At 40.5% G+C, this 22,916-nt stretch overlaps 1 protein-coding gene across 1 annotated transcript; it reads right to left on the bottom strand.

Annotated features, from left to right (window-relative positions):
- Positions 1 to 1,884: 1,884 nt before the first annotated feature.
- stk26 (serine/threonine protein kinase 26) lies at positions 1,885 to 22,665 on the bottom strand. The gene is made up of 11 exons (XM_057856195.1): positions 22,396 to 22,665; positions 11,544 to 11,612; positions 11,206 to 11,367; positions 11,078 to 11,134; positions 10,874 to 10,982; positions 10,651 to 10,808; positions 10,397 to 10,582; positions 10,194 to 10,336; positions 2,566 to 2,797; positions 2,369 to 2,496; positions 1,885 to 2,287 (listed from the first exon to the last, which is right to left on the bottom strand). Exons 1-11 carry the CDS (start codon positions 22,414 to 22,416, stop codon positions 2,272 to 2,274), a joined length of 1,281 nt encoding a protein of 426 aa, XP_057712178.1. The 5' UTR covers positions 22,417 to 22,665; the 3' UTR covers positions 1,885 to 2,271.
- Between the last annotated feature and the right edge of the window lie 251 nt (positions 22,666 to 22,916).

Below are 22,916 nucleotides of genomic sequence, written 5' to 3'. Positions count from 1 at the left end.
GTAGTATTCATTTATATTGTATATTTTATGTTGTATAACTTTAGTTCCTATGTAAATATTAGTTTTGTTGTGGTAGGAGGGTTTTGTATTGAACACTCGGCCGTGTTGGTTATTATTACAGCAGAGAACACAGCAGTAAATCAACAAAGACAAGTCAACTGTGCCCCGACCTACCACTCAAGAGATCTGATGGACTCAAAAAGTTGGTTACAATTGCATATTAGTTTGAAAATCGACCGGATCCACCGTTTTACATGAGTGACTTCCGGCCTGATCCTAGCTACCGGTAGTAGTATTGACGCAGGAGGGCCGCGTCTCACGTCAAATAATTAACTCTGCCGTTCTTTTCGCGTACGTCGCGTTGAGCCGCTTCTGGGACGCGTCTAACATGCGGCCGCACTGCGACTGGTGTGCATTGGCTGATTGACTAACGCACGCGTTTCACTGCGTTCTCGCGGCGGCCACGTTGTCGCCCCGTTGACATTTCTGGGTTATACTGTCCTACCGTGTTGGTCCTCATTATAGTAAAGAAGACAGAGTAAATATAATCTACACAAAGAAACTGTAACCCGAAAAGTAAGGTTTATATTACTTTAGAAACTCGTTCGGTACGCGTCCGTTCCGAATTGAGCACCACGTACCGAAACGGTTCAATACTATTACATGTTCCGTTACACCCTGAAAGATCATGGCAATCAAAAATCAAATTCTCTGCCTTTTTTGAACATTCACAGTTATGTTTCCTTCAAAGACAAAACTGACTGTTTTTTGGGTGGGCTGGGGAACAATGAAGGCATTGACTAACGTGTGACTCGACTCGACCCCCTGACTCGTCTCGACTCGACTCGTCCCCGTGAATCGACGTGTCTCTGCGACTCGATCGACTCGTGACCCCCACGACTCGCCTCGACCCCGCGACTCGTCTCGACGTGTCCCCGCGACTCGACTCGTCCCCGCGACTCGACTCGTCCCCGCGTCTCGACGTGTCCCCGCGTCTCGACTCGACGTGTCCCCGCGTCTCGACTCGACGTGTCCCCGCGTCTCGAATCGACGTGTACCCGCGTCTCGACTCGACGTGTCCCCGCGTCTCGACTCGACGTGTCCCCGCGTCTCGACTCGACGTGTCCCCGCGTCTCGACTCGATGTTTCCCTTTGACTCGACGTATCCCCGTGACTTGACGTGACCACGTGACTCGTCTCGTCTCGACCCGTGACTCGACTCGACGTGACCCCGTGACTCGTCCCAACATGTCCCTGCAACTCGACGTTTCCCAAAGACTTGACGTGTCCCCGTGACTCGACTCGACGTGCCCCCCTGACTCAACTTGACCTCGTGACTCGACCCCGCGACTCGTCTTGACCCCGCGACTCGTCTCGACTCGACGTGTCTCCGCGTCTCGACTCGACGTGTCCCCGAGACTGGACTCGACGTGTCCCCGTGACTGGACTCGACGTTTCCCCTTGACTCGACGTATGCCCCTGACTCGACGTGACCCCGTGACTCGTCCCAACATGTCCCTGCGACTCGACGTTTCCCCATGACTTGACGTGTCCCCGTGACTCGACTCGACGTGCCCCGTGACTCAACTTGACCCCGCAACTCTACGTGTCCCCATGACTCGACTTGACGTGACCCCGTGACTAGACGTGACCCCGTGACTCTACCCTGTGACTAGACTCGACGTGACCCCACAACAAAGGTCACGCTGTAAAAAAAAAACAAAAAAACGGGGAAAATTATTGCTCCTGTAAATATTTGATGAAATAAAATGGATTCAAGTGAAGAAAAAAAAATATTCTCGTGATTGACCTCTAGCATCCCCTGCTGACGGATTTCCATCCTTACACCCTCAACCCCTTCTGAATATAGACAACATCTTGCAATCAAGTTTAAATATTTATTTATAAAGTTCTACATCCCGCTAAAGAAAAAAAACTTTTAAAAAGTTGTACATGTTTCCCTCTGAGTAAGCACGACAACATCCCTTATATAAAAATATATACAATAATAACTAACATTTATAGTAATTTAAGTTACAACACTTGACTTGCACGTTAGGTGTAAGGTCGAAAGAGGGCGCCATTTCCCAAGTGCTACCAAGTCCTCCATGGCATACCATCTCTGTCAAGTGCTACTGAGAAAAAAATTTCCATTGATAAAGGTAAAGCGGTGCTGCTAGATCACAACCACTGAAGTAAATAATGTGTGCGAGCGGAGACATTGCACAGCAGATCTCCGATTTCGTCAACGCGTCTCCTTCCTGTCTGTCCTCAGTTGGCGTTGAATCTGAGGGTGGCATGAACCAAAAGGGTGAACTTTCTTTTCAACTGGGTCTTTTAGAGAGAGAGAGGAAAAATGACAGCCTACCTGGCGATGATGCACGTCACCATCCGGTCTGTGATTCCCGGACAAACGTCCTCGGTCAATCGGATGTTCCGTTCCAGCTCTTCGATGGCCAATCGCTTCTCCGAGTGCGCCTTGTGTTGCTGCTTCAACTGGACGGCAACAGTGAACAACGGTCTGTACCGAGTATGTACAGAGTCTTTGCTCAAGGCGAGACAAACCTCGGTGAAGACGGGCGAGATGACTGCGTCGGCGTCATTTCCCTCTCTCCTAATGATGTACGGCTGCTCGATGGCGGTGGCATTTCCCTCTCTCCTAAAGATGTATGGCTGTGCGACGGCGGCGGCGTTTCCCTCTCTACGAATGATGTACGGCCGCTCGTCAGGCTTCCGTTTGCGGACCGTGGTGAAGCTCCACTCGGGAGATTCGCCATCCTTCTTGTCGCTGGACTCGCTGAACTCGCACAAATAACAACAAGTTAGAGCTGGAACGGTTACTCGAGTAATTCCAGTTTAAAAATTGATTGAGGAATTTTGACTGTTTTACGTCTATATCGATAAAGAATTCGGGGATTTAAGCATTTATTCACAATATTTTCCACCAGAAAAGCTCTGTTTACATCTGGCGGCCACTAGCCTCATTCGCTAACAGAGAAGCATTGCACTTCGACATATTTACGTAAAATAAACACTAAATGCACGGTTTCTTTGCTGTTAACCAAGAATCGAGACTGTTTTACGTCCACATGTATGAAGAATTTGGGGATTTAAACATTTATTCACAATAATTTTCACCAGAAAAGCTCTGTTTACATCTGGCGGCAGCTAGCCTCATTCGCTAACAGAGTAGCATTGTACTTCGACATATTTATGTAAGATAAACGCTAACTGCATGGTTTTTCTGCTTTTAAGCAAGAATCGAGACTGTTTTAAGTCTATATCTATGAAGAATTCAGGGATTTAAGCATTTATTCACAAGAATTTTCGCCAGAAAAGCTCTGTTTACGTCAAGTGGCCGCTAGCCTCATTCGCTAACAGAGTAGCATTGTACTTCAACATATTTACATCAAATAAACACTAAATGCACATTTTTTTTTGCTTTTAACCAAGATTCGAGACTGTTCTACCTCCATATCTATGAAGAATTCGGGGATTTAAGCATTTATCCACAATAATTTTTGCTAGAAAAGCTCTGTTTACGTCAGGCAGTGGCTAGCCTCAGTCACAGAGTAGCATTGTACTTCGACATATTTACGTAAAATAAATGTTAAATGCACGTTTTTTTTTTGTTTTTTTTGCTTTTAAGAATCAAGACTGTTTTACCTCCATATCTATGAAGAATTCGGGGATTGAAGCATTTATTCACGAGAATTTTCGCCAGAAAAGCTTCGTTTACGTCAGGCGGCCGCTAGCCTCAGTCACAGAGTAGCATTGTACTTCGACATATTTACGTAAAATAAATTCTAAATGCACTTTTTTTTGCTTTTAACCAAGAATCGAGACTGTTTTACCTCCATATCTATGAAGAATTCGGGGATTTAAGCATTTATTCGCAAGAATTTTCGGCAGAAAAGCTCTGTTTACGTCAGGCGGCCGCTAGCTTCATTCGCTAACAGAGTAGCACAGTATTTTTGAAAAATTAACACTAAATGCATGGTTTCTTTCCTTTCAACCAAGAATCGAGACTGTTCTACCTCCATATCTATGAAGAATTCGGCGATTTAAGCATTTATCCACAAGAATGTTTGCCAGAACATGCAGTCATGCAGTCAGATTGAAGCATTTATTCAGGAGAATTCTTGCCAGAAAAGCTTTGTTTACATCAGGCGGCCGCTAGCCACAGTCACAGAGTAGCATTGTGCTTCGACATATTTACGTAAAATAAATGCTAAATGCACTTTTTTTTGGTTTCTTTTTTTTAACCAAGAATCGAGACTGTTTTACGTCCATATCAATGAAGAATTCGGAGATTTAAAAATTTATTCACAAGAATTTTCACCAGAAAAGCTCTGTTTACATCTGGCGGCCACTAGCCTCATTTGTCAACAGAGTAACATTGTACTTTGACATATTTACATAAAATAAACGCTAAATGCACATTTTTTTTGCTTTTAACCAAGAATCGAGACTGTTTTACCTCCATATATATGAAGAATTCGGGGATTTAAGCAATTATTCACAAGAATTTTCGCCAGAAAAGCTGTTTACGTCAGGCGGCCGCTAGCCTCAATCACTAACAGACTAGCATTGTACTTCGACATATTTACATAAAATAAACGCTAACTGCATGGTTTATTTGCTTTTAACCAAGAATTTAGACTGTTTTACCTCCATATCTATGAAGAATTCGGGGATTTAAGCATTTATTCGCAAGAATTTTCGCCAGAAAAGCTCTGTTTATGTCAGGCGGCCGCTAGCCTCATTCGCTAACAGAGTAGCATTGTACTTCTATATACAGTATTTTTGAAAAATTAACGCAAAATTCATGGTTTCTTTGCTTTTAACCAAGAATCGAGACGGTTTTACGTCCATATCTATGAAGAATTCGGGGATTTAAAGAGCATACGACACCAGAAAAAAAGTCTTAAATGGCATTATTATGTGAATTAGAATCATATTTTGAGACGATTCGACTATATACAACAATTTAGCAAAGCGCAGATGACGAGAAATTAGTCTTTTAATCTGCCGGTTAGCCACGCCTACAATTATAGGGCTTTAGCGTCCCCAACAGGTGGATGACGTCAGCGGTAGACTAGGCTCATCGGTTTTACTATTCAGCCCATTGAGGGGGAATTGTTCAGAACGAGGAAAACGAGACGAAGAGAGCTGCAAAATGTCATTGTTTCAGTCTCTCTACTCCCAATATTTTTACAGGATATTCTTTTTATCCAAGTATTTTCCCCAATAGCTATATAAATGGCTTGAGAAGGACCAGTCAGCCCGTCGAGGGGGAACTATTCACAATGAGGAAAACGCGACGAAGAGAGCGGCAAAATGTCATTGTTTCTGTCTCTTTACTTCAATATTTTTACAGGATATTCTTTTTACCCAAGTACTTTCCCCAATTGCTAAATAAATGGCATGGTCATGACAAATAACTTGTGCTAAATGGAATATAAAATAATAAAAATCCATTTATTCAAGACGACATGGCAAAATTACTCTATAATGGTCAAAACAGTCGACTTTACCTTTACTGTCACACCTGCCGAACGATATTTTATGACACCTAAATCGGACATATGTCATTTCCCTTCCCCGGCTTCGGAGAATGTAAACAGACCAGAAGGAGTGACAGCTAGCCGACATGCTAACCCGAACCGAGGGATGTTTCAAAGTCTTCGAAGTGGAAAATCACACATAACTAGCCTGGATTATTTGACATGACGACCCGGTTGTCGAGTTTCTTTGCGGATCGGCAAACCGCCCGGCGGAGAGCAATTTACAGTTCGTTCCCTGGAGGAGGGTGGCTGGAATTGTTGTGTAGCTAACGTGCTAACAGCTAACTGCTAATGAGCGTGAGGATAGCTTTTTACATGCCTATCAATGATCAAACGTAAGTAGTCCTTTATTTAAAGGAATTTTATAGTGTTTACTTTGTAATCACTGTATTCGTATTTGACATAATACAAAACAAGATGTTTACTCACTTCCTTGTAAGTCCAATGGTCCCACAGTAAATATCCACGGTGAATGGGAACCTTTTGAAACTCCAAAAAGGCGCATACGCCTCTCCCGCATACAGAATGATTTTTCTGCAGCCGTTTGGCTGGCGTGATGCAAAAAATAAAAGTATTAATCCGCAAAATCAGCTGAATCCTTCGTCCTCATACACAACAGTACACTGTAGCGTGAAGAGGACGTCTTCTATCGTACACGTCACAGCGCCCTCCTCCTCAATGCGAGACCGAAGCCGGAAGTCACTCATTTTCCTGGCGCGGGATTCAAAAAACTAAATAAATATAGCGATCGCTTCCACACACATCCAAGCGGTCCATATCATTCAGGAGCATAAAATACCGCGTGTATTATGAAATAAACATGCTTTTTCGTGTCACAAGCACTTTAAGCATTTATTCACAAGAATTTTCGCCAGAAAAGTTATGTTTACGTCAGGCGGCCGCTAGCCTCATTCACTACAACTATATAACTAACTATACAACTGTATAATGACAATAAAGGGCTATTCTATTCTATAATAAATTGTGATTGCATACAGATTTTATTAATAATCTATTTGTAAATTATTTATAATTGATTCTGCATGATTTCCTTCAAGTATTAAGTTTCTGATGTTAATTTCAGTGATTTATTAGCTGTTGAAAAAAACTTAAGTTGCCATTTTGGGCAAAAACCTATATGATATGTTAAATATTGCTATTGATCTGGAAAACTGGTGATTATCTCTGCATTTTTCATTTTTGTGTATCTAGTGTAAAATCTGTGAATTTATAGCCATTTTAAGTTTTGTTATACTTATATAGAAAATAAATAATCGGGATTTTACAGGGGAAGGGAGGGGGGGGTGCAGCACGTCACATGATTGACATGACCAAACACTGCTAAATGCGTGCTAACTATACATCCAATAAGAATATATCTCGCATTTTGAATTTATGACTGGAACTATGGCAAATTTTCATCTTGTTCTTGTGTCGTCTAATGACAACTGGCATCCATCTCGCTATGTGTTAGTCTCCAAGACATCGTGACGTCCTTGTCATGAAAAAATTGTTGACGAAATATTTTCGTTGTCGAAAACAACACTGCTGGAGACCAAGGCGAACACTTTCATGTATTCACTGCAAGACAGCGCTTGCATAACACTACCCCCGCCCGGCCCTGGCTACATGCAGCCCCACAGACGCTTCCACACACCTGGCTGGACCCCACGACCGATGACCGCCTCTGAAACTTGGCTCCCGCTCCACCGACGTCAACACGTTTACTCCAACAGCCGAGGAGCCATATTCGTGACAAGGTAAAATTAAGTTAACGTCGCGCTAATAAAGAAGATTATTGTTACAGTACCTTGCTAACTTTAGCAAGGTTAGGTGCTGGAACCTAAGTGGTATGCAGTGTTGTTTTCGTCAACGATGACTGTAACGAAAACATTTTGTCAACGAACAATTTTTTTCATGACAATAACGAGACGATAGCGAGCTAAAAAAGTGTCTTGGAAGACCAAAGCATAACAACACGAATGCCAGTTTTCGTCTGACAAGACGAAAGTTTCGGTCACATGTTCACAATGTGTGACATTTTATTAGCCTGCGTAGTAGCAGTGTCTGGTTGTGTCACTCAAGTGACGTGCTGCCCCCCCCCCAAATTTCCGATTCTTAGGTTATTCGCGATTCGGCCGTGGAAGATTTGAGAATGATTCAATCAGCCAAATTCCGATTATTGAATTATACCAGGTAAAGCAGAACTAAAACACTGTCAGCGCGGTCTTCGGGACGCAATGAGGAACGGACCCAGTGGCGCCTCCAGAAATTTTTCATAGGGGTGGCCAGATGGGGCCACTTAAAATCTTGGGGTGGCCAAAACTAAAAGCCATAATTTCAGGTTTTCATTATATTATTGCAGTAAAAAGGTCAGGGGAAAACTATCAGAAAGAAGGACACAGCTACTGATATACTTTGGTGTATTGTGTAATATTTGATGTTACTAATGATTTAATCTGCATTCTCCGTAACTGTCCAGTCAACATTTTGAGTTCCACAGAAATACTGTTTTATTGTGTTATGTATATATTAGGCATAAGGTGTACATTTAACTAGGGCTGTCAAACGATTAAAATTTTTAATCGAGTTAATCACAGCCTAAAAATTAATTAATCGTTATTCATTGCAATTCAAACCATCTCTAAAATATGCCATATTTTTCTGTAAATTATTGTTGGAATGGAAAGATAAGACGGATATATACATTCAACATACTGTACATAAGTACTGTATTTGTTTATTATAACAATAAATCCACAAGATTGCATTAACATTATTAACATTCTTCTTGTAATTCTTAAAGGATAAATGTGAGTTTGTATATTGTGACTAAATATTGCCATCTAGTGTATTTGTTGAGCTTTCAGTAAATGATACGGTAGCGACTTAACTGTTCTGCCCAAATGCATGATGGGAAGTGGTGCAACTGTGACTGTGTGTGGTGGCTGCAGATGTTATATTTTCTCTGCGTTGGATACACTACAGGGTGTTAAGAAAAAGACTCAACTCTTGTCATTCTTCCCCACGTCGCTTCCCACAATGTTTATAGTTGCTGTGGGAGAGATGACAAAGCTTTTGCCAATCAAAAGCACGGCCCCAATGAATGCTTTTATCTACTCCACTCACTTGACACTGCCTCTTATCTCTGTATAGTAAAACTGCGCCATTGTAGGCTGTTTGCGGCAATGCGTGAAAGAGTTGTACTGCGAATGCGTTGTGATAAATATTTTCACGTGATTAATCAAAAATAATTAATTACCGCCCGTTACTGTGATAAATTTGACGCCCTACATTTAACAAAACAAAATAAATGCATTCATTTGGGATGAAATGCATAACTGATGCTACAACAATCTCACGATATACTGGTAAGCGGGGTGGCCAGTGGGGTGGCCAACCAATTTATAGGGGTGCGGCCACCCCTGGCCACCTCCTGGTGGCGCCACTGAACGGACCGAGAATAAATATCATGTACAACTCATGCCGCTAGATAAAAAAACAATAATACCTGACTACGGCTGACAGCTGCTTCAAACAATGCCCAGTTGCTAGTTGCTACAAACATACGGACACATACGGCTATAATAGATATCACATATATGTAGAAATAGATGGAAAAGGACAGATGACGCCGGCGTAAAAACACATAAAGAGAAGTAGATGCGAAATGACAGACTTGCCGCTTAGTAGTTGCCGCGTTGTAAACAGCCGCCATCTTAAAGCAGTACACTTCTCTCGAAGGCTGTTGTAACGAACCTAAATAACGTTTTATCTAAAATACACTTAAATCGGCAAAATCTTGACTTGAATCGATCTTTAAATGAAGAAACAGTTTTAAAACTTTGACATGTCGAAAGTAGACAGAAGGGAAATTATGGAATAACGATAACCATTATAGCAATTTCAACGGTTCATTCACATCATTACATTAATTGAATGTAGTTTAAAGCCGCTGATTCAGAATGAGGACTTTATGGGAACAGTATTTAATTTACTGATTTTAACAGTTAACTGATTTTTACTGATTTTAACAGTTAACTTGATAATGAAATATTAGCTTGGTTTAGCCTGAGAGGATTTTTGAACAATTTTGGAACTAATGTGCAACACATTAAAAGCCGGGGGGATCAATAATCGATTTCTAATCGAATCGGAGCCTCTGAATCGTAATCTAATCGTTCCTACCTCTACCCGTTAGTGTCCTCTACAATCTCAAAATTGCTTGTTTTGAGACACACACGCTAAGATTTGTGTTCTCGTCTTGGCAAGTGAACATAGCATTCACTTTAGCCTTAGCATCAAGCATTCACGTTAGCATCAGGCGATTGCTAAACTTTTTTTTTTTTTTTAAATACTGCTCGTGGCGTCCAAGTGGGTATAATCATTTTTAAAAATTTTACAGATAAAAACATTTTTATTAAACGTCGACTAAAACTAGACGAAATTAGTCAACGAAAACTAAATGTAGACTCACACATTTTGAGATGACTAAAATATGACTAAGACTAATAAGTGTTAGCGTCCAAAAGACTAAGACGAAAATTAAAATGGCCGCCAAAAACAGCACTGGCGGTATGAAAGATGAATGGATACAGTTAATGATTTCATTTTTCTCAACATTACCCGTCAGAGTCGTCGGGGCTGCTGTCGCTGTGTCCTTGTTCACGCCACCTGCGGTATCTGTCGATCAACTCGCTGAGATAGGACGTCTTTTTGCAGTGTTTGACGATGAACTTATGCTTGAGCAACTCCTTGGCGGTGGGACGCTGAAGTAGGTAAGGCACGTGAGACGGATCAATTCAAGCTGTCTGGCATCTGCGACTTACAAAGATAGGGTCCTTGTTGAGGCAGGCCTCGGTGAACTCTTTGAAGCTCTTGGAGAAATCGCCTGTCAGCGTCGGAGGCGGAGACTTGGGGATGAGGAACAGCACCCTCATGGGATGCATGTCGGAATTAGGCGGCTCCCCCTTGGCCAGCTCGATGGCGGTGATGCCCAGCGACCAAATGTCCGCCTGGCGGAAAGCAATTCGCCCAATTGCTTCAATTTGCATGGATTAAGGTGAAAAAAAAAATCATTTACCTTGAAGTCGTACGCGGACTGCTGGATGACTTCAGGCGCCATCCAGAACGGCGTACCGACAAAGGTCTCCCGCTTGATCTGCGTATCCGTCAGCTGACCGGCCACCCCGAAGTCAGCCAGCTTCACCTGGCCGTGCTCGGACAAGAGCACGTTAGCGGCTGAGGACGAAAGCGGGCGTACGTTACGAAGAGTTTCAAGCAATGTTGTGTTTTTTTCCCCTGACCTTTGATGTCTCTGTGGATCTTCTTCTCAGAGTGAAGGTAGTCAAGACCCTTCAAGATCTCCTTCAGCATAGTGGCGATCTGGGACTCGTCAAACGGACCTGCGCGAAGCTTAAAACCAAGGGTTGTCTTGTCAATCATTTTGAAATACGATCCTGAGATCTGCTCGCTTTCTGAAATACACAAAATCAGTCAGCGCTCCTCACCAAGTCCAGCGCGGAACCCCCGCCGAGGTACTCCATGATGATCCACAGTTTGCTTCCCTGAAAGGCACGTCGATCGGTCATGATGCGGCAAGTGCTCAAAGTTCAGACAGACACCGCGGCGTTGTCACCTTCAGGTACGAGCCGTAGTACTTAGTGATGTACGGACTGTCGCATTGGCTCAGGACGGTGATCTCCTGCTGAATGTCCTCGATTTCATCCTCGGCCTCCTCCAGGTCGATGATTTTAATGGCCACCACTTGGAGCGAGCGGTTGTCGATGCCTTTGAAAACCTACCGGAGAGTCGCGTTCAACTTAGATTAATGGCGATAAAACGGAACTTGGATGGAAGTGGAGTAACTGATATAAGATCCAGATTACGGAAGGACAAAAAGTCCAATTTTATGGGGACAGCTTTCTAGAAATTGGCCAATATTTACTCAATAAAGGGAAAAAAAAAACACCTTACCTCACCAAAGGAACCTTTGCCGATACGTTCCAGTTTGGTGAATAAATCGTCCGGATCGATCTGGGAACTCTGGCAGAGAAAAGCACATCCAAACAAATTTGTTCAGATATCCGGGACTTTTCGTCGTATGACATGCTAACACTTTAGCAGCAATACCTAGACGGATTTTGGCTTCTAGCGATCAAGAATACAAACCAAAGACAAACCATGAAAGCACTGAACGGGGACAACACAAAGTTCCTGCATCTGAAAATACAGTGTATCACAAAAGTGAGTACACCCCTCACATTTCTGCGAATATTTAAGTACATCTTTTTGAGCTACAACACTGAAAAAATGACACTTTGACACAATGAAAAGTAGTCTGTGTGCATCTTATATTATAGAGTTAATTTATTTCCCCCTCAAAATAACTCAAAATATACCCATTAATATCTAAACCCCTAGCAACAAAAGTGCATACACCCCTTAGAAACTACATCCCTAAATGTCCAAATTCAGTACTGCTTGTCATTTTCCCTCCAAAATGTCATGTGACTCGTATTACTGGGTCCAGGTGTGCATAGGGAGCAGGTGTGTTCAAATTTGTAGTGCAGCTCTCATTCTCTCTCATACTGGTCACTGAAAGTTTCAACATAGCACCACATAGCAAAGAACTCTCTGAGGATCTTAAAAACCGTATTGTTGCGCTCCATCAGTGCTTCTCAATTATTTTCTGTTACGCCCCCCCCCCCCCAAGGAAGACGTAAATGTTTCGCGACCCCCCAAACTCGGCCACCACTGTAAATAGTATCATTTGTCTATAAAATTCATATTATAAGTACACCTCTGCCTAGCACTGTGTCCTTTTTTTATTAAAAAAAAGTAACATAGATCAACTTATAATAAAGTATAACTTTATTAACATTGTTTTGTTTGTAACAGAAAAGACTTAAAGCACATCAATTTGCCTGAATTAAAAAAACAAAAAACAAAATAGAAGTCACATCCAAACTGTAAAAATAAACTCAAGGTACAATAGACTCAAGGTACATTTTTGACCATTTGATACTGAAAAATGAAATCAATAAATGATAACAAATTCAAATTGATTAGAAATAGAAACATTAACTCATGAGGACAATATGCCAAAAAAATTGACCGAAAAAACTAAACTAAATAGAAGAAAAACGGCAATGTCACTGGACAGAGGGACAGTTTTTTATTTTTGCTGCTCGCAGTATTACCTCCTTTGCAATGTTTTGCAATGGTGTGGGGTCATTTTGCACTGAGCATGCTAACAGTGCTCACTGGTTTACTGATATAACACTGACAAAGCAAAACGATTGTTGGAAATATTCGGCACGTTTTCGCTGAAAAACGATCAAGCGGCTTATCAATGAGATTGGGGTCGAATATCCATAAGTGACATCTTAATTGATTTGGCTTCCCACTGTCCGCTACAATCATTTTTTGACACAGTAAACAAAGTGGTCTTTCCTCGTCTCCCACTGTATTAAAAGTCAAAGCCAAAAGCCAAACGGACCAAAAACAGCTCATTCGCGGCATGACAATGGCCTCCAAGATGACCCCTGCTTCACTGAAGAGACTGAGGGTAAAGACAATGGACTGGCCAGGCATGTCTCCAGACTTGAACCCAATAGAACATCTTTGGGGGATCCTCAAGCGGAAGGTGGAGGTGAGCAAAGTCTCAAATATCCGGCAGCTCCGCAACATCGGAGGAGGAGTGGAAGAGCATTCCAGTGGCAACCTGTGAAGCTCTGGTCAACTTCATGCCCAGGAGAGTAAAGGCAGTGCTTGATAATATTGGTGGCCACACAAAATATTGACAGTTGACATGTTGTATGTTAATATTGACAACTTTCACTAAGAGGTGTACTCACTTTTGTTCCCAGGGGTTTAGATATTAATGGCTATATTCTGAGTTATTTTGAGGGGAAAATAAATGAACTCTATTGTATAAGCTGCACACAGACTACTTTTTATTGTGTCAAAGTGTCATTTTGTCAGTGTTGTCTCATGAAAAGATATACTTAAATATCTCCAGAAATGCGAGGGGTGGACTGACTTTTGTGATACACTGTAGCTTGAACTCATCTGGTTGCTACTAGCAAGCACAACTTCAAGCTAGCCTGTGAAATAACACTCTCACTCTGCGGCCACTGCGACTAAAAAAAGGAAGCGCAATGGCCGTGCCACTCCCTGACGCCGTCGCTACAACCGCACAGTCGCGCCGGATGATGTGGAACGACAGAAAAAAACTAAAAGACATAAATAGTCCACTAGCAGCCGTTTCTCGACACATTGGTTCATCTGAAATGATCCTAAAGATATTAAGATAATCTGTATGTTTTGATGGCTGACTGCAAAAGTAGTTGAATAAAAGGAGAAAATGTAAACATATATTAGGGATGTCCTGATCCAATAACGTGATCGGAAAACCATTTTTCAGATGATTGGGATTGGGTTTTCAAATTGCGACTTCGGAGCTGCCATCTCTCACGCTTTGAGCGTGAAACACACGCAATTGCCTGTTTTCTCACGCACACATGCCACACATCCAATTTCTCAAGGGGCAAAATTTTGGTCACCCCCGGAAATTTCACGCGACGCACGGACTTTTTCGAAGGACCCCGAAAAATGTTCCCGTCGCCTGTAAATGCCGATTTTTCACCGATTTTTCGGGGGGGATATTCGACCAAATTTCGATGCCTTTGACGTCCAAATTTCCAATTAATTTCCAATCACATTTACTTTGGTTAATGCCGTTTAAAGATGCACGATAATATCGGTTACCGATAATTATCGGCCGATAATGGCAATTATGACGACACACAGATAATCCAGATTTTTTTTTAAATTCAACCGATAATGCAATCCGATAACTATATACTTGATTTAGCCTCCAAATGTGCGGAACCGAAGCAGTTTTGTCCACTTCTGCAAATTATACTATTATGACAAAGCAGCCAACAGGAAGGGGTTATGGGGGGATAGAAGAAATAAAAAACACAAGAAAGAAACTAAACACAAACAATAACAAGAAATACATTGAACGCCTACACTAACTGAATATGTTGGTGCTATCGTTAGCTAGATGTATTTCCGGTTGACACCATGTGGGGGGCCTGTTGACCAGGGAAAGAAGGGGAGGGGGTAGGGAAGTCTCAATTGGGAGGGGTAGAGTGTACACAAATCAACTCTGTGATCTCCAACCCCGTAATCGTGTGAATCCCTTGTGAGTGTAAGCCCTTTGGCAACCGACCCTTGAAGTAAATATTGCCATTTGTTCTCATTAAGCCCATACATCTAAAAAAAAATTGGTCATTTTTCACCTAAATCATGAAAAAAATGCTTTCAAATGTTTTGAACCATACCTATTCTTGAATTAAGAACATTTCTGACATGTTTTTTGAGGATTAAGTCTAATAATTTATTGTTTAAAATAAGGCTGTTAAGATTATTTTTAGCTCGCTATTTTTCTTCAAGAAATCTGAGTGAAATATTCTTGAAGCGTTGGCAGATAATTTCATTTATTTCCATTAGATTTACACTGAAAACAAGGGAATTTAACTAGTTTGAAGGAGGTGTGTTTTTGCAGTGTTGTAATGTTTTTTGTTAGGAATGGCTTACTTTTAAAGGCATTTTTGCGCAACTTAGGTATTCACTCTGTAAGTAATTGTTGCCAAAAGTTTACCATTACACAATGTCAGACTTTATTTGGATGTTGGAATTGACTACTTGCTCACATTTGATGTTGAAAAAGGAGCAATAAATTATAGTTTTGCACAGTACTGTTTTCCCTTGCGTATACTTTAAAATTTTACATAAATCTTTTAACAGAATTATCCGCTTGACATTATCGGTTATCAGTTGGAACGAGGAGGAAATGATCGGTTATCGGTATCGGTTGAAAAATGTATTATCGTGCATCACTAATGCCATTGATGGCCATGTATGTCGATTCTATTGATGCCAATGTACTTGAATTCCATTGATGCATATGTAAGTCAATGCCATTGACGGCCATGGACGACAAAATTTCCCATTTTTTTTTATGGCAAAAAAAACAACAATATCCCCAGATCAACAGGAAACAACCAGATATCAACAGGACGTGTTCCCCAAAAGTCCCCGATGCCATTGACGGCCATGGACGTCCAAATTTGCCATTTATTTCTAATGGCAAATCGCTAGCTCTGGTATTCTTTAACACTTTATTTGACAGTGATGCCATAAGACTGTCGTAAGACCAAATGAACCACCAATAATCTTTGAACCAAATGGCTGCAAAGCTTCATTGCTTCAAGAAGCTTCATTTGGCCATCACTACACCCTTGGGGGAGACAGTCAACCTCTGCTGCCACCTGCTGTCAACACTGTTGGTGTCCAACATGCCTCCTAGCATGCACTGCAGCGCTAAAGATGTGAATAACAATCAAAATTCATGTTCTGTGCTAATTATTTCTTCAGTTACTGTTCTAGTTGTTTCATTTGTTGCTATTTATTGTACTTGGTAAAACTTTATTCGACAGTGGCGCGATAAGACTTTCATTAGACAATCATAATTATGACATGACACTGTCATGAGCATTAATGAATGCTTATAACAGATGTCGTTTAGTGTTATCCGGCAAATTATCTCACTTTCGAATGGATGTAAAAGATCTGAGTTGGATATAAAGGGAGTTATTGACATAATTTGCCGGATGACACTGAATGACATCTGTCATAAGCATTCAGTAATGCCCATGATAGTGTCGTAATTATGCTGGTCTTATGACAGTCTTATGATGCCGCTGTCAAATAAAGTGTAACATATTAACCCAAATAAATCAACAAATAAGCCGCACTGGACAATAAGACGGAGGATTCAAAATGAGGGGAAAAAGTAGCGGCCTATAGTCCGAAAATTACGGTACTTTTGGCCTTTTTGGATGGTTATAATGGGGTAATAAATATTGTGTTTCATTTCTAATTGTGAGAAGCATTTACGCAAAATGTTGTAATGGGCAGGCCTTGAGTTTGAATGGAAAATAATGCCATTGTATTTCGGGGGAAAAACAATATTACACATTAGCATAGTGGTTAGAATAAAAGAAAGGGAATCATCAACATTGGCCTAAGCAAAACACCCAGGCAGGTTACACAGGTCGACACACCTGAGACTCAACCAGCCTACAAAAACTAAACCAAGGGAGTCCAAACCGCAGCAAGCGGCCCATAGCGAATTATGGAAATATCATTGGCTACAGCCCAAATAAGAAGCTTCAATTCAGCCTACATTCTGTTGCACTTCTCAGTTTTACCACTAGATGGACGTAGTCACTTAAACAGTGTCTCTTTGTTAGCTCAGGTGTCAAAACTTGACACGAAAACTAACCTATCATGACAATGTGATAACCAGAGCAGTGGTGGTACTTAGGGGGTGGCTGGGGGTGCGACCCCATCCGGGGTTTGCGGTGGTAAAATGGCCGTGGTTGGGCAAGGAGAGGGTCAAAAAGAAAGGTAAGATAATATACTAATAATAACTAATAATAATATAATAATAACCTGACTTTTAATTATTCAATTGGTTTCAGAAATGGCTCATATGAAAGCGAAGACTCTCCCAAATGATGTTGAATGTACAAAAATATATTTGTTTCACTGAAAAAAGATTTATCATTTAATGAAGACATAGAGGTAAAATTTTGGCAAGACAAAAGTTTTCTCGCCAACAGAAAATAGTGTGAAAATGGAACAAAAAAATGTACTTCAAATACAAAAATATGTTACATATCATAAGCGAATTAAGTAGTGGTGCGAGTGGTGTGAGATCCAAATTTAATATTTTGTATGACTTCCATGGGCTTGAAGGACTGCATCCATGCGGTTCGGCAAGGATTCATACAATTTATTGATAAAGTCATCAGGAACATCAAGGAAAGCAGTCTTGCATGCCTCCCAGAGTTCATCAACATTCTTGGGTTTCGTCTTCCATGCTTCCTCTTTCATCATCTTCATGTCTGGTGACTGGGTTGGCCAATCCTGGAGGATCTTGATCTTCTTTGCCTTGGGGAACTTTGAGGTAGAGATTAAAGTATGCGATGGAGCACCATCCTGCTGCAGAATTTGTCCCTTTTTATGGTTAGGAATGTAACAGGCAGTTAAGATTTGTTGTTATCTCAGACTATTTTTGTTGCCTTCAACCCTGCAGATCTCTCGCACACCCCATACTGGATGTAACCCCAGACCAGGATTTTGCCACCACCAAATTTTACCGTTTTCTGAGCGAATCTCGGATCCATGCGGGCTCCAGTAGGTCTCCTGCAATATTTGCGGCAACTGTGGTGTAATTCAATGAAAGATTCATCCGAAAAATCCATCTTTTGCCACTTTTCCAGTGTCCACCCTTTTGACAGGCTGTAGGCCTTGGCAAATGCCACACGGTTTTTCAATTGTCTTTTGTTTAATGCTGGTTTCTGGGCACTGATTCGACCATGGAGGCCATTTCTAGACAGAATTCACCAGACTCTTCTGGTTGACACTGGGACTTCAGGTGACCACGTCTCGTGGAGCTCTGCTGCAGTGGAAAAAGATCAAGATCCTCCAGGACAGGCCAGGCCAGTCACCAGACATGAACATCATTGAGCATGTCTGGGGTAGGATGAAAGAGGAAGCATGGGAAACGAAACCCAAGAATGTTGATAAACTCTGGGAGGCATGCAAGACTGCTTTCTTTGATGTTCCTGATGACTTAATCAATAAATTGTATGAATCCTTGCCAAAGCCCATGGAAGTCATACAAAACATTAAATTTGGTCGTCACAGCACCACTACTAAATTCTAGGGCTGTCAAACGATTAAAATTTTTAATCGAGTGAATTACAGCTTAAAAATTAATTAATCGTAATTAATCACAATTAATCACAATTCAAACCATCTAAAAAATATGCCATATTTTTCTGTAAATTATTGGTGGAATGGAAAGATAAGACACAAGATGGATATATACATTCAACATACGGTACATAAGGACTATTTGTTTATTATAACAATAAATCAACAAGATGGCATTAACATTATTAACATTCTGTTAAAGCGATCCATGGATAGAAAGACTTGTAGTTCTTAAAAGAAAAATGTTAGTACAAGTTAGAGAAATTTTATATTGAAACCCCTCTTAATGTTTTCGTTTTAATAAAATTTGTAAACATTTTCAATCAAAAAATAAACTAGTAGCCCACCATTGTTGATGTCAATAATTACTTACACAATGCTCATGGATGCTGAAGCCTATAAAATCAGTCGCACCCAAGCGCCAGCAGAGGGCGGCAAAACTCCATAAAACACAACAAGTGAGCGTATCACTGTGTACTGTCATTTAAATCTCTCTGAGAGGGACATCTGCGTTAATTACGTCAAATATTTTAACGTGATTAATTTTAAAAATTAACGCCCGTTAACGCGATAATTTTGACAGCCCTACTTAATTCGCTTATGTTATGCAACATATTTTTGTATTTGAAGTACATTTTTTGTTCGATTTTCATACTACTTTCTGTAGGCGACAAAACTTTTGTCTTGCCAAAATTTGACCTTTATGTCTTCATTGAATGATAAATATTTTTTCAGTGGAACAAATATATTTTTGTACATTCAACATCATTTGGGAGTGTCTTAGCTTTCATATGAGCCATTTCTGAAACCAATTGAATAATTAAAAGTCAGTTTATTAGTAGGGCTCAGGGGTCGCGTTAACCGAATATTTTCCGTCGTTGACCGTTTTTTTTGAAACGGTGACGGAAAAAACTGAAGTCCGTCCGTCATTTTAACAGGTTGCAATTCACACCCCAGACCACAGGGTGGCGAGTGAGCATATTAATTGTCTATTGTCTCTCTTAATGCATGACGTCGTTGGCTATTCTGTCAGAATATTGTAGCGTCACCGGGGTCTGGCGGCGGCACCGTGATTGACACATCAACGCGAGTTTCTTATTGGTGCACTCCGTGTGCCAGCCCGTCATCCAATTGGTGGACTAGATTGCCGCCTGTGCAGGGCCTGTGTATAGACCCCAATCACATGACGTCACAACTCCGCCTCCCTGACTGGAGCCGCCATATTGTCCGTCAGCTCGTCGTGTTTACACATTACCGCTACGTACATGCCTCCTATTAGGGCGTGTTTTTCTGCTCGTTAACATTAATAATCAAAATGGTGAAGGCTTGTGTGGCGGTTGGTTGCAATAACAGAGAAGATAGACGGAGAGACTTGAAGTTCTAACGTATTCTGAGAGACCCGAAGAGGAGAGCGAGATGGACTGCTGTAATTCGACAAGAAATCTGGGCACCAAACGATCACCACAGACTATGTAGTAGTCATTTTATATCTGGTAAGATGCATTTAATATATATTTAGAAGATTTTGGGCTGACAACCACGATTAAGATCATTGTGTGACGTTGGTGATTGGGGTCTATATAGTTGCCTCTTTTTCTTTGGGGGTGGAGTTGTTGTTTTGTTGGTCTTGTTGGCGGTAAGCAGAGTAAAAAGAGGGAGAAAAATACCACGACTCCCGTGTCTAATTTTTCGCCGCCAAGCAAGCGTTACAATTAGAGCTGTCCCGACTAGTCGACATAGTCGACGTCATCGATGACGTAAATCCGTCGACGAGCACAACATCCCATCGACGGTTAATGAAGGATTAAAAAAATATATGCGCGGAAAGTTCAGAATGTCGGATGCTCTGTATGCAAGTGGGGAAAGCGGCACAAAGCCAAAAAAGCGCACCAGAGTGTCCAAAACATTGACTTATTTCAAAGAAACAAAGGAGGGTACACTCTTCCGTCTTGTCTCTTAAATGCAAAGCTTGGCTGCACGTCGGCCGTGAATAAACACCTCAAGCGCCGTAACCCAGTTTGTAAATTTTTTTTTTCATTTTTTGTACACCAGAGGGTGCTGTCGCCTTACCAAATAATAATGTTTCATTGACAATGGGCTTATAAGTGCTATTAGTATTGTTCTTAATGCTAACTGAAAGGTTTATTTCATGTTATGGTGTATTTTATGGTATAGAAAATTATATAAGGTTAAAAAGTCATAAAAATATACAGTATATACAGTGATTGCACTTAAGGGAGATTGTCAATGATAAGGTAATAAATGAAGGTAAAGGCAATTCATATAGGCAATTCATTGATATATAAATAAGGTTTAAAAGGAAAAAGGTGAAAAGTTTTCGTTAATTTCTAATTGTGTTGTTTTATTTGTGTGCACCGTAGCTTTTACAGTGTGATTACATCAAGGATGGAATAAAAGTTGTAAACCATCAGTTTAAGAGACCATCTTTTCAATCGGGATGCTACACTAGTTAATTCTATCAGCATTTGAACTCATATTGTTTATTTGTGATTTATTATTGTTATTTACGTGTTTATTTGTACTTTAATAAATAATTTAAGTGTTCCAATATGTTTTTTGTGAATTGATAAGCGTCAACAAAAACTTTATTGCTAAATTAGAAAACAAAAACAAACAAAAAAAAATTTTTTTTAATTATTAGATTAGTCGACTAATCGTAAAAATAGTCGGCTGACTAATCGGGAGAAAATTAGTCGTTTGGGACAGCCCTAGTTACAATATCAATTAAAAATGAATGAAAACTAAATACTATTGAATATGTCATCATTATCATTTTTAAAATTTAAGAGACGGGTAAAAATAGATTATGACCGGATTTTTATGACCCTGTCAGTCAAAATGACAGACAACGAAAATGTCTAGCGCAACCTCTGGTAGGGCTGTCAAAATTATTGCGTTAACGGGCGGTAATTAATTTTTTAAATTAATCACGTTAAAATATTTGACGCATTTAACGCACATGCCCCACTCAGATTAAAATGACAGCACAGTGTAATGTCCACTTGTTACTTGTGTTTTTTGGTGTTTTGCCACCCTCTGCTGGTGCTTGGGTGCGACTGATTTTATGCGTTTCAGCACCATGAGCATAGTGTAATTATTGACATCAACAATGGCGAGCTACTAATTTACTTTTTGATTGAAAATTTTACAAATTTTATTAAAACAAAAACATTAAGAGGGGTTTTAATATAAAATTTCTATAACTTGTACGAACATTTATCTTTTAAGAACTACAAGTCTTTCTATCCATGGATGGCTTTAACAGAATGTTAATAATGTTAATGCCAGCTTGTTGATTTATTGTTATAATAAACAAATACAGTACTTATGTACCGTATGTTGAATGTATATATCCGTCTTGTGTCTTATCTTTCCATTCCAACAATAATTTACAGAAAAATATGCCATATTTAACAGATGGTTTGAATTGCGATTAATTACAATTAATTTTTAAGCTGTAATTAACACGGTTAAAAATTGTAATTGTTTGACAGCCCTAGTTATTAGCAATTGTTTCTACAAAATGGATAAGCGGCAAGACTTTTGTCAGTGACTGTATAGGCTTAATAAGAATAAACGGTAATATTTACTAAAAATAAGTGGAAGATTGACGCTTCAATCTGTTAACTAGCCTTTAAAAATGAAAACAAAATTATTTTTTTTTCCCGACTACATTTAAGAAAATTATCAGATTTTAGTGTTATTAATGTCCCGACCCTAGCAAAATGTGTACATGCAGGTTATGCTGTTATATCGTCCCTACCAACATTGAGACAAAACCTACGCCCTCGACTTAAAAATACATTTCAAAACACAACTTTCTTATTCACAGAATTCCGATCACTCGTGGCTTGACGAGAGGGTTTTTTTTTTTTAAAGTGTCATGTTGTTGAACAACCTCGACTCTTGATAAACTGGTTTCGTAGTCTGGTGCACCTTTCGTGCTTACCTGCATGCCAGGAACCTCCATGGTGACTTTTCCCTAAAGAGAGAACGCCCTCCTCCTCCAGGTCGCCTTTGCCCTTGGATGGTCGTTCGGTAGCTCGACGCAGTTCAAAACAAAAACTCCCGACGCAAAAAGAGTGATTTAAAGTCAACGAAAATCGTGGGAAAACAGCGGCTGAAACACAGAGGAGCGTCCCGAGGGAGAAAGTTGAGCAAACAAACCGAAGGGAAGCCTGTTGCTCGTTCGGTGGGCGGAAGTAGGAGGAGCGAACAACTTAAACCAGTTTTTGTCACTTTATTTATTTATTTTTTTAATTTTTCAAAATGTATGTCATTAAAACTTATATAATACCTTACACGCGCCATCTTTGTCATTATTGTTAAGAATTGACTTTTTTGTGTACTGCGAACGTCACCCGGAAATGAAACGTGGACTCGTTGATAGCGTTGCCGCGATGAGTCAGCAGCTCCGCCATATTGCATGGGGCATTTCCGTCAGAGACACCGAGCACAACACGTCATTTT

This window comes from Corythoichthys intestinalis, chromosome 13, assembly GCF_030265065.1.
Source record: "Corythoichthys intestinalis isolate RoL2023-P3 chromosome 13, ASM3026506v1, whole genome shotgun sequence".
In the NCBI taxonomy this organism is placed as follows: Eukaryota; Metazoa; Chordata; class Actinopteri; order Syngnathiformes; family Syngnathidae; genus Corythoichthys; species Corythoichthys intestinalis.
This window is presented reverse-complemented; position numbering and strand designations above follow the sequence as displayed.